The 13,341-nt window shown below is 40.4% G+C and overlaps 1 protein-coding gene across 3 annotated transcripts in view; it reads right to left on the reverse strand.

Moving 5' to 3' along the window:
* The window catches only part of AGAP1 (ArfGAP with GTPase domain, ankyrin repeat and PH domain 1), a gene marked incomplete at its 5' end in the record, with an annotated part of 347,082 nt that overhangs the window by 96,601 nt on the left and 237,140 nt on the right, over nt 1–13,341 (reverse strand). For 2 of the 3 annotated variants that reach the window (XM_084288889.1, XM_084288888.1), the window contains one exon: nt 11,303–11,464. The exons of the other annotated variant lie outside the window; for it this stretch is intronic. In XM_084288889.1, coding sequence (XP_084145015.1) covers nt 11,303–11,464 — 162 coding nt within the window. The remainder of the gene's footprint in view (nt 1–11,302; nt 11,465–13,341) is intronic. 3 annotated transcript variants of the gene reach the window in all.

The raw sequence follows: 13,341 nt of genomic DNA on the forward strand, positions 1-13,341 counted from the left end.
AAAAAGATTTCCCTACTTTTGGAGGTTCTGGCTTTTGATACATCTTAGCATGCCTCAAGCAAAGCAGACCTGAAGGCATGTTTGGCATGAAAGGATCATTTCCACTTGGCAGCCTAATAAGGCACTTTGCGACAAGCAAGGGACATAATCCACAGACTTGAGAGAGAAAGTTAGTCTCATCACACTATGGCACATACATCGGAAGGACTGGCTTCAATAATTTCAAGGATAGTAAGACACTTGTTACAATCTTTCTTATCTGAAGGAAAGACAAAGTTACCTCTAGTTCACTTCCTACTAACATGCAATGTCTGGCCATCATAAAGGAGGCATGAAAGCAAAGAATACAACACAGTGTTTAAAAAAAAAAAAAAAAAAAAAAAAGGAAAAAAAAGAACGTTGCTCACTACATTTTCCCTCCTAAGGAGCAATGTATTACTGTGCTCGCAAAGCACATTTGCTCCCTAGAAATCTGCACGCTGCTAGCAAGAAAAGGGGAAACCACATCCAGTTAACTTCCTTTCAAAGCCATCTCACGAAGCGAGCTCCTTGTGTCCAGGAGAAGTTTATGACCTGATACAAGGAGAGGAAGCATCTTTCCCTAAGTGACCCCACTACGTTGCCAACGCGGGGAAGACTAGCTGTATGTATGCTGAATATGCCCTGTGGAAAGACCAAATGTGACAAGCTGTTTGGACAACGAAATAGAAAAAGTCTTGGATGCCACCACGTCCCAAGGCAAAGCATCGTCCTAGCTCTCACTGAATGGATTTAGAGCCTAGATGTACAAGGGATGTCTGATTCTCTAGCTTTTTCTGGGCAGGCTCAGATCTGTGGAGAAGATGGATGTGATTCTTACACGGTGTCACCCTGAATTGCTACAGCAGAGTGGATGATGCTACAGGGATTGCTTCTCCCACCCGTCACCTTCATACAAAATGGAGAGGTGAGGAGTGTTACAAAATACAGCTGCCCTGGGGATTAGCTCATTCAGGTACCTAGCTCCTAGCCACCCCACTGACAATGAAGGATGGATGGTCCTTCTGAGGGCAGACCATACGGCTGTGATTGGTTTTAGGGCAGAATCTCCTGGTTTGATCCCAGGACACGTGTTGGCTAGTCTCTCTGCCACTTGGTCTCGATGGCCTTGAAACCTCCAAAGCCAGGCAGATATTCAGCAACAATTACCAAGTGCTGTTTTTTGTACCTAGTGACCCCATCAAGACCATCCCAATTAACGGTGATTTGCAGGAAAATAAACACTTGGAGTACCACTAAAAAAAACACATCCTGGATGAACAAGCTAGATAATGATTAAGTACATACTAGACTGTGTGAAAAAATACTAATTTATATCCTCAGTCAAAATGATGTGAATAATAAATTCACCTCAACTACAAAGACGGGGTCAGAGCTCCGCCCTGATCTAACAATCAGCATTGTCTTCTGATTGCAAAAAACTTCATTCATCAACATTTTGCTTTGAAACAGAGCCTTGAGGTCTCAAGGCACTTGGAAAATAATGAATGTATGCCTTACTGAACCAGTTTCTACTAAAATATTTACCTTGTGTGTCTTACTCTGCTTATGTTGAAATAAAGGAAGAACTGACTCTCTTCAAAGAAATGCTCAGAGCCAGAAAAAGAGCCATGTATTCTGGCCCTAGCCTTATACTTTAACCTTCAGTCTGCATAACCTCTGCATAACTTCAAGCATCAAAACCAGTCACTGGTAATTGAGAAGAGATCAGCAAACTCAACTGTCAGTCCACAGGACTTTTGTGACAAGCCTGAATTATCAGCGTTTTGGAAAAGCAAAGAGACTTTTACTGTTAACATTTTCCAACTTAAGCTGGACAACTGCCGTATTCTAAATAGAGAGCTAAGTACATCATGCTAGCTAGGAAAAGGCTACGGCTCTCCTGGTAATGCATGCCACAAGCATCAGAAAGGATAAGAAATAATGACAGCAACACCAACGATGCTCTTAAAGGCAAAAACAAACGTACTTTTACAACAGGCTGTAGCTGAAAAGGAAAACACATCTTGCTCTTCACGTAAAACTACGTCCTTGTTCCCTTTTATGTGTCAGAGGATACAAATACTATTGACAAACATTTTTTAATTATTTTTTATTTTTTATTTTATCAAGTACTGCTTACAGCTTTTCCCAGCTCTTTTGAGAGTTTAGGATAACTGAAGTCAGGGCCCTTCTTTTGGTCTCCCAATATCCATGCCTCAGAAAAGTCACTCACAAACAGCCTCAACTGACAGACCTGTAAACTGGATACTCCTCATCAGTGCGGACTGTGGGTGGCACACACCATCACTGAATTAAGGGATTAGATCAACTGTAACAAATGAACAGCCCACAGACTTGAAAGGAGATGCTCTTCCACCTGCAGGAAGTCCGAGCCTCCGTGCTTCAGCTGTCCCCCAACAATCAGCAGGTTGTGAAGGGGATGTGTATCAGATTTAACAGAGGCTTCTTTCACTCCTTGATCCGTACATACTGTGAAGAAGCTTTGAAGTGTTGGATTCCAGAGGTAAAGTATACACAACATCCCCGTACCCAGTGCTCTGTGATCTGGACTGGAAAGAAACCGAGACTGCAAACAGACATGCTTGATGAGGCAAGCACTCATGTTAATTGGAACAGAAACTTCATTAAGCCTGAGAAGAAATAAAAGCATCTTCTGAGTTTCTTGCACACGCTTCATCCAGATACTGGCAAAACAAAGCACTGTGCTTCTGGACATACATTAAACAAGAAGTCTAATTACTACAAGCAGCTGTTTCAACTTCAAAAGTATGGACACAAAAAAATCTCAAATTGGGAATTACTTCAATGGTAGCTACACGTAACCTTTTACCTTCTCAACTTTGTGTTTAAAACATTACTAAACTTTACCTAAATTTAAAATTTATTTTACTGTTATTATCTAAATTTAGATGATAAAAATTTAGATAAAACTGAATGGTTAAGAAAAATAAAAGTGTTCTAATCTGTGTATTTTACTCATTTCCCCTATTAAGTCTTAATTAAAAGGTCCTAAGATACGGGAAGTGTTATGTCTTTCCCATAGGTTGACCTGAGAACATCTCTCTCTGACTTTTTTTTTTTGTGGAAAATAATATAAAGTTATTTTTTTAAGTTCATAAGCTCCTGTAGGATATTGTGTGAATCATGCTTGTGCACTTATTTCCTTACAATTATAATTTATCAAGATATATCACTCCTGAATGTGTATAGGCATCCTTAAATCAAATGCAGCTCTTCGACTTTTAATAGCTCGTGCCAAAAGATCTGTGCTCCTGCTGCTGCTGGATGTAGTCAATGTGTTGATGCCTCTGTCACTGTTACAGTGCTCTAAGACCACAGGTCACATTTATTTCTGAGATACTGGGAAAAACAATCACAGCTGATAGTATATCTCACACCATCTGGTGACTCACCTGCCAAGAAAGATCACAGCAAAACTCATTCCAGAACTACAAACATTTAAGATTAAAGCAATCTTAAACAAGAAACAACAACAACAAAAAATATATCTGAAAGATTAAACTCCCTCTTTATACAAATGAGATTACAGGACTGCTTTCCTGATGAAGAACTCATCTTGTACAGGGGCACAGTCATCTGCAGCATTAACCCTCCCTTCTGACAGATACTAATACAGAGAAACAGAGAACTAAGTATATTTTACAGACTTTTATGTGCTGTATCTGCCAAACATCAAGCATCTGCGCTGCAGACAACCAGTTTGTAGATGCTGTTAGACGAGGAGGCAGCTGTGGAGATACACATTTAAACACAACCTGAAGGTAAAAGTGCCACATGTTTCCAGTGATATCAGTGCCAGGTATCCCCTTTCCTTTCTTTTTAAGTGCTGGCTTTTAGGGATGATTACATCCCATGAGTGGTACTGCACCACACTAACCCCACACCTGAAAGGTCGGAAATGTGCAGCATTCTCCGAGGCTGGAGCTTAAAGCCTGCTCAAGAGCACGTTCGCTGTTCTCCCAACCCTGTCAGGCTAAAGTTCATGCTCCGTAACAAACACAACTGCTTTGGTTTGAGGTTTGTTTGGTTTTTCTCCTCTTGGGTGGGAGTGTCTGGGGACAAAAAGAGAAGGTGCGACAACCAAACCCAGCCACAGGCAGAAAAAGCACAGATTCATTGAACAAACCTGGACAATCGCGTCAGATTAATCAACATCAGCAACCAGATTTTTTCCCCTCCCATTAGGTGGAACATGCCATACACGTTCCTATTTCTGTTTAAATTCTAAGCTAAACTAAATGCAAAATATGCATTTAAGCATCCATAAGTAAATGTCGGGAAAAGCAAAGCTTTACAGTTCCACTCACAAAGTTAATTTAGTCACATAAACAATTTATTGACAGACATTTGGCACTTCAGGCTGTGAACAAGATTAAGATGAGCATGAGGTTGCCAATGTCAAATTATCTGAAGATGAAAACTCGCATTTCTTGCCATTGTGGAACCAAGCACAGGATGTAATTGAAACATGCAACAATTCTTTATGTTTTAATTGGGGGTGGGGGGAGCTTGGAAAGAAGATGATCTTAAACAGGAAAAGCAGATGGTTTTCTGGAGAGCTGCAGAACTGTAAAAATCCATATAACATAACGCAGTATTTAACCAGCACTGCTAAGTAAGTATAGAAATATTTAGTTCAAACCCGAAGTTGTGCAGAAATGCCCATGTTCCCAAAACCCTTCTTAAACTAAAACCTCAGTGCAGCTCAGTTTAAGCCTTTCACGAGCAGCAGCTCACTGCCGATGACTCAAAGCATCAGCACCATCTCTCCCCCTTCATCACGGATACAAGGACCAAGGAACTGCTCTCATGTATTTCATCCTTTCAGCTCATCTTGCAGTAACACATCCTGTGCTGGACGCGGAGTCCAGTGGGACCCAATGGCAATGGTTCGTCTGCAGTTTGAGGTCCATTGAACTGCAGCCCCAGCCTGGATAACCTGGCAAAAAAGGCATGCTGAGAGCAGAAAGCAAGCCAGCAGTGTTTGAACCCCCGTTGCACCAGAGGAGTGGATTGCAGAGGTTTTTCCTCTTTTGCCTGCAGTACAGCCTCACAGTGTTCTTCATCTGCATGACAGCAGAGGTTTTCCTCATGCACATCAGCTGGGCAACAAATAAGTACCCAGAAAATACAAGGTACATCATTTGGTTTAATGCTCTGAAGCCTTTCTCAGACAACTTGTCCTCATTCTTTGGAGAAGAAAGCTCACTGCAAAGAGAAAAGGGACATCTGCCCACATCTCAGAAGCTTCCCGTTTCCTCTCCACATTTACCTTCCAGCTCGGGTTGGGCACAGGCAACGTGCCACCTTCCCAACTAATTCTCGATCAGACAATACTTACACTTCCTTTCTGACCTCCCGTTTCTAGCCAAGCACCAAAGTGATACGCTGCCTTCTCCTCTAAAGAGTTATAGAAACTAGCATGAAACAACACGTCTTATAGGTTCTCATTTAAATTTCAGAGAGGCTTTGGGTATCATCAGGCTCCCGTTCATCATGCTGCAATGGAAACGCAACACATGGCATACCTACAAGACCACCACAGAATAACATCTCGCTGCAATGTCTTGCTCCTAGGAGAGCACCAAGACCCCTACCTCACCCACTTCATCGTGAGGATCCTAGCGTGAGGTACAGGATGCTTAGAAACAACCCAATTTTGTGCAAGTGAAGGCCAGGCAAAACAAGGCGGTTGTGGCAGGCTGCCTGGGGAATTGGGCAAATTTCTTTGACCAGGGAAACACAATAGTAATATTCCTGTCCTCTTCCTCAAGAGTGAGGTACAGCAACTTGTAATAGGCTTTGAAACCAAAGATGAAGTTAGAGATCAACTTATTACTATAAGGAACTTACTTGTCACATCCACACTCTGCACTTACTCTTTCCAGCATGTCTTACATTATTTTGGGGAACCACAGGTCACAAAACTGCATCTCCCTGTGTATAAACTAAAGTCAATCTGAACCTCGAAGTCCTGCAGGATAATTCTTGCCAGGTGTTATTAGCCACAGCTAATTGGGGAAAAGGTGCCACAGCAGCTGTGAGAAAACAGTTTCCTATTCACTCCTGAGACTGAGTAAAGGCATAGGCACTGATTGTGCAATCCTTCTGCTTGACTGAGGTGCTTCAGGTAAGAGCTTGTCAAGGACGTCACCTGGAGTGTGATCCTGGAACTTTCTGAGTATGAAACTTCATGCTGAAAGGGCCGATTTTCTGAAACTGCTAAAAAAGCAGTCCTTTAAAACCCAGGTTTCCTCAAGGCACGTTAGACTGTTTAGAAAATAAAGGCAATAGGTTTATGTGGTTGTTAGCAGGGTTTACCCTGAAGTGATTTGTTTGTTGATCACTAAAGGGCGTAAAAAGTATATGAATGTTCCTTTTTCCTTCCTCTTCCTGAAGGCAATGTAAACTCCTTGCACACATACCTCCTAATATGTGGTGAATTTTACAGTATTACGTATTAACAAACTGCAGGAAACACCAGAGCAGCTATAGAACAGCTAGAAAAATGAGGAATTTTCTTTGTATTTGCTTTTCAGTTAATTATTTCCTCTTTAAGAAGGATGAAAAAGCTTTTCCAGCCTCAGCCATTTATATCCACTTAACACAATTCTGAAATTCTATAAATGGATTTGAAATTACGTAATTTATCCTAGTCGAGAACTTGCCTATTGAATTCAAACAACTCTAAAACATGCTTTCTGGTTCAGTTTTGAAATGGAAGTGGTACGACAACGTACAGCACAAGACTTCCCCATTTAATCATTCCAAGTGCTTACGAACAGAAAAGTAAGGCAAGTTGTAAGGTCTGCATTAATATAAACACTCCAATGACCTCTCATACCCCATGGCACAGTGAGAACTCAATTTCACATTAATAAACCCTAACATCAAACTGTTAGAAACTGAAAAGACACCAGGTATTACAATTTATATAAATTACAGCAGAGATCAAATGGCCTGTAGAAGCAATCGTATAGTGATAAAACCTAAGTGGATGATATTTAAACACATATTTGATTTATTTTATATCTGCAGAATTTTATATCATGCTGGAATTCAAAAGAGAGTTTGGAAGTCCAGAGTAAAGAAATCCCCGTCCCATGCAAAACACTTAAGATTGTCTCTCTAAAGAATTCTTGACTGATATTTCTCAGGGCACAGAAGCCAAACCAAAAATCTTAACATTTAACAAGAGAATGAATACGCTAATTCTTCATCCTCACTTTTCTGTGAGTTAAGTCTTGTGAACTTAATTTGTTTGCTATCTAATACAGCTGGCTGTGGTTTCTTCCATTTAAAAAAAAACACACACACACACACTGCTGTTAAGTTTGAGGACCTGTCCTTCAAGTTCTTTAAAAAGATGTGCAAATTGTGAAAGACTGAAGAACAGACAGCACCATCTTTCATTAACGGCAGCAACACCATTAGTTAATATTAATCATTAATCCATTGGAAAGCTGTTTTCTGCTCAAGTTTCAGATGCTTCACAGCAGTATTCCCGGCCAGCATTTCCGAGATTCCTCAGAACAGCCCTACTTTTTCTAGCTAAGAAAGCTCGTGAAACAAGCAGAATGTAAAGAATAAAGTAAGAGCTGAAGGTGCAGAAGAGGAATCATGCAGATGTACATCTCTTTCCCATACCGATCAGGAGACCTAAGAGGTGTGCCACAAAGGCACATCTGTAACACAGAAATGCCTTGTCTTGAACCAAACTTTGACACCTGAGCAGATTACAAACGGCTCTCCTGACACCAGACGACCCTGCTATTCCCCAGCAGAGAGCAACAATAGAGAATTCCTGGTGAAAAAATTATCCATCAAGATTTATCAAAAATAAATAAATAAATAAATAAATCGCAGGCTTCCAATCCGATCCAGGAAAACCTATCAGCCAATAGTTGCAGCTGCAGTAATTGTTCTAAATCTATCAATAAAGCTAAGCTGCTCCTTCATTGACTGCAAACACCAATTTCTTTCATGGAGGATTATAAGTTGATGTTCATGGTCTCTCTACCACCATTAGGGTGATAAACAGTTTAAACTACATCAGGATCTGACATGTAGATCAATTCTGGGTCCATAAAGAATCCACACAAGAGGTTCCTGGACAGGGATTTACTGCCCCCAGTTTTTATTCTCTCTTGCTGCCAAAATTACTTCTGTCAAGTACTTACAAGAGTAAGAAAAAAATGTAAAAAGCATTAATTTTTCATGTACTACTGGAACAGTCTTTTTAAATTTCTAAGTTTTAAGACAAATATGTTACTGAATTTAAAATTATGCCGAACAGCATGTGGTATTTAGCTAAATAGTGACCCAATCGCACGGTGCGCTCACTATCAAGCAGACAGCAATTTGAAACACTGAACTAAGCTGTCTAGATTTTCTCTGAGGGCAGTCACAGGCTTCATGTTACCAGTGCCAAATTATATTAGACATTTAATTTTAAACCTCAGGTACTTAAATGTAAAACCTTACAACAGTAATAGTCATAAAGCAGTGGGGCATTCCATTTCAGAGAATGGATTTTTCTATTTTTCCCCTTTAATTTATCCAGCACCTCCTGTTTTGTGGCTCTGCCCACTACAAAGTAATTTATCTAATTAGGAGATGTTCACAGCTGCTTGAAAGACAGAAGCCCCAGGAAACCAAAGGTCTGGTTCGGAAGACTTTGAAAAGTTCTCCAGAGCCACACAAAGTATTAATTTAATGTGAAAAAAAAAAGGTGCAGAGAAAAATTGAATCCCAATATGTTATTTTGTCTACAATAAAACCATGTGACAATAAGCAGACATATCCTCCAGTACATTGGCATTTGAATTCCAAAAGATGCTTAGCTTCTCTCCATACCTGCTGCTTTCACAGTATTATCTTTTTATGACTAAAATTCAAAATCTTTTAATGGAGAAAAAAACCCTGAAATTAAAAAGGGTTTTTCATGCGTCAACTTGCCAGCATAAAGGACACATCTATGAGCTTACTGAAAGATGATACACTGATAGAAATGAATTATTCTTGATGTTTTGCAGCAGTTTTATTACAATACCTCTGTTTATGCTGGCATTTAGTTGCCTAAAATTCACTATTAGCACAATTTCCTTCACGTAGGAAAATAAAGCAACTTCCCCTTATTTCTAAAAAGTGGAACCTCTGCAAGAAATTAAGTCAGGCTAATTCATAACTACCCACTAGTCATCTTCATTTTTTGAATTAATATTTCATAGATAATTCCAGCTGTCATCTCTTTTGATCCAGAAGTAATCACATATGAATGTCAAGTCAAAAAAAGGTACTGCATCTATTTGGAGTACAGAGATTGTGTAGGAGAATAGGTTCCCTTCACCAGTAATTTACAGCTAGCTGTGGTGTAGTATCAGGAGCAAAAGACAAGCCCAGCAAATCTTTCCGAAGCATTACAAAGTAAAGGGAAAGGGAAGATGCTGTTTTTCTACTTTTCAACATATTAATTACGTTGCACTTCTAGGAAGTCACTGAATTCTGCATTTGGAAGAGTCCCACTGCAGCCTCAGTTTCTGCAGCTGGCTAGGGGCCAGTACCTGCTCACCTGTCTGGAGGCACGGCAGGTGTAGAAGACCAGACACTAAATCTTGTCTTTCACTTGCCTTCATTCCAGTGAAAACACACAATGTTCTGCAACTTTTCTTTGAAGAGCTACAGTATAAAAGAAGGGCACAAAGAAGCTGAAGGTCTGGTACAACCTTTAAAAAGGAGGGTAGAATTGAGGTAGGTTAAAATAACAAAGCAGTGCAGGAGAAGAGAGTCGAGTACACAGCCTTAACTGAAACTAGTTTAGTCTAAAGGGCCGTGTACATTAGCACAGGGTGAAAGAGAAAATACTCTCCTTGCTGGAAGAAAAACAAGTTGGAGAAGGAGAACACTGACTGCCCTAGGAGACTAACCAGTTTCCAAAGGAACAGGTAAGCTGGGTGAACACAGAAGTGAACCATATCATTGAATTTTATCACTCTGCTTAGAAGCATTTCTTGCTGTCATGTAGGCTGAAGTGCAGGATGATGGCTTGAGAAAACCCTTGATCAAAAACCGTATCATCCTGATGCAAACACCATGCTCCTGAAGATGCTGGCCACAAGTTGAGAGCTCCAGAAAGAGCCGTGCTTAAGCAACTACAAACCTGAGAGCTGAGGTGGCCAAGATTTTAAACTTTGTTTTCAGAAGGCTGCTCTGAAAAGCTGTACCAAGCTGCTTAAACCCTCCCAGAGAGGGCTACAGTCAGACACAAACCGTACACAGCATATACAAGACACGTTAAATAGTTCTCATGCTCCTGTAATTCTCAGTATTTTTGGCACAACCATGAGCTTCTGCCTCCTTCTTACATACTTTCCTTCCCTGCTCACATACCTTTTTCACCCATGTTATCCATAATCTCTCTCAGTTTCTTCTCAGTGCTCTCTTACACACCTCCTTTCCACCTGTTACCCTCTGTTTCATGAGATTTCCATGGTTTCTGTGATTGCCCATCACAAACCCCATGCTCAGACCCATGTGCCTCAGCACACCCCACCAGCAGCTCTCCAGTCCCAGCCCACTTGCCATGGCTGCCCCAGGGGTGTCTGAATTTGTGTCGAGAGCAGGCCAGCAGCACGTGAGCTGCACTGCACTGCCCCTCTGCCCTCCACTGAGGTCAGATGTAATCATTTTTATATTTATTTTTATTTTTTACTATCCTACATATCCTTTAAAAAGGACACCCTCTCTATCTCACTGTTGCCATCATTGCAAAATGCCATCCAGAATAGCGTGTACTCCTTTTAATGCTGTTAAACACTCTGCAGAGAAAATACTAAAAGGAAGGAAAAAAAAAAAAAAAAGTATGCCAGTCATTCGCATCCTTTAAAGCAAGACCACAGTGAAACACACCACTGAAAAGATGTGCAGGATAATTTACTGCTAATACCTACCACACAGAATAAGCAAATAAGAATACAAAGTGAACAACCTATGTTACATACCTGAAATTAAAATTGAGCATTGTTATAATTACATTAGTTATTCCCACTGAAAAAAAAAATATTGATCTGTTCTTTCATGTAATTTCTCCTTTTCCTCTCAGATGCTAGGAGTCTGGCTTCCAACAGAACATCTGCGTGAACACCATCAGGTTTTTTTTTGGTTTTATTCTTTTAACTGCAAAACACCAAATTCCCTTCACCCCAAAGCAGACAACCCCCACAAGCTCCAGGTTTCTTACCACTGCTAATGCCAGAGTTTGCAATGACTGTTGCCTCACTCCACTGATCTGCACTGGAGACCGAGTAAGAGCGCTGATGCATACCATCCGGACGACTGTTGAAGGAGACTAGACTGATGCCACTGGCCATCTGAGACACAGATGTGCTAGTAGTCACGTTCCCTAGACATAAATGGAAAACAAATCGTGTCAATAGAGAAGATAAAAATTGATTTACATGAAGATGGATGGGTGCATCTTAACAGAGCAGAAAAAGAAAGTACTTAACCAACACAAAAACCAGCGCAGCCCTCCCTGAAACTCTGAAGACAGCAGTCCAGCAACCAGCTTGGGGCACCACAGATTTCAGCAGCCCACTCAAAGCTCACCAGGTACTTCTGACAATAAAATAGCCTAAATTTTCCAGATTTCAGCTCATTCTGTTCATTCATCTACTGGAAAACACAAGCTTTGACAACCCTATGACCAGACACGTTTTGGTTACAGGTATAACACAGAAGACAGACTGAGCATGGAAAAGAAATTCTTCCCTGAAATCCACTGCTGACACTAGCAACCAAAACGAGACAACCACTCAACCCGAGGAGCTTAAAACGATTGAACTCTAAATAAAATTTCAAATAATTATGTCCCCCAAAGCCAAGATACAGGGATGGCAAGCAAGTAACTACTACTGCTGCAAGACCAAGCAAAAACTTCTCCAGATTTTTAAATATTAAAGCAGTATCGAGACACAAAAAGCACACCATGGAGGCTCCTTCCATAGACTGTAAATATAATTCCTATGTCCCAGCCCACAGAAATGCACCTTTCACAATTCTAACAGCTTAATACACAAAGGGTGAGATACAGAGAAAAGCAGTGTTAAAGAGTAAGCACTAGAAACAATTTTAGTATTTTCACAATCCATGAGGGCTAAGACCATAAAATGCTGGGCAGAATGGAGGAATGCAACAGGGACAGTTTTCTCCCCACAGAACACATGAAATGTGATTTTACTGAATCAAATTTAAGTCAAAATGAATGAAACTTTTCCAGAAATGGAGACTTCTGGTAGTCTTACTCAAAACTTGACATTGGCAAAAAAAAAAAAAAAAAGTCTGCTCTATAGATTTTGTTTCTGACCACATTTTATGCTATTCTTGGTGTTGGACTTGCATATTATAAAATACAAGTATTTTACAGTGCTAGTTTCATTCTTCATGGCAGGATCTTCCTAATGGCATCAGGCACTGCTGAATTTCAGAGACTACTCTCAGAAGACACCCCACAGGTCTTATATGGTTTTAAGAATACCCTTTTAAAATATATGTAAAGAGAAAGAAACAGACACAATTTTATAAGATACTATAACACTTTGGATTTCCATTGCACCTTCTACTGATGAGTTCAGAAAAATTAATGAATTAATTTTCAATGCTCCTGTGAGGTTGTTAATTATCTGCTATCATTTCCCCCATTTTTCAGAGGTTAAATGACCCAGGGCCACAAAGGAAGATTGTGGCAGACATGAAAATAAAACCCAGATCTCCTGACTCCCAGTTCTATCATTATGTCTTTTCCCAGAGCAGCCTTTGGGAAGACAGCAGAGCTTAGTGAACTACTTTGTGTTTATTAGAGTTGGCATAATTGTCCCTTTCTCTCCCTCCTTTTCCCACGACTAAATCTCAACTCTAGCCCTTAACACAGATCCATCTCTTACAGTACCTGTCCGCATGAGTCTTGGATGTACTTCTATGTCTCAGGAACTTCTGTTCAGCAATCTCTATTTTGTAGACGTGAAACACATACAGAGATACTAAAACAATTTGCTCAATTACACCAAGCCATTTTGGAACTGCATTGGGCACGCCACTTTAGCCACTGGCACGTATTCCCTCTATAATCACCTTCTCCAGACAACTCTTTTGTTCACAAGAACTCCACGATCAGAACGTCATCTGCCAAACTATGGAAAAAAATTCATGCTTCCAACTGGTCCCCTTCAGGACACTGCGTGCTCAACTCATCAACTGAAAGCAATTTGCTTAGGCTGGTGT

Source organism: Netta rufina (genome assembly GCF_964035555.1).
Source record: "Netta rufina genome assembly, chromosome: 6".
Classification (NCBI taxonomy): Eukaryota; Metazoa; Chordata; class Aves; order Anseriformes; family Anatidae; genus Netta; species Netta rufina.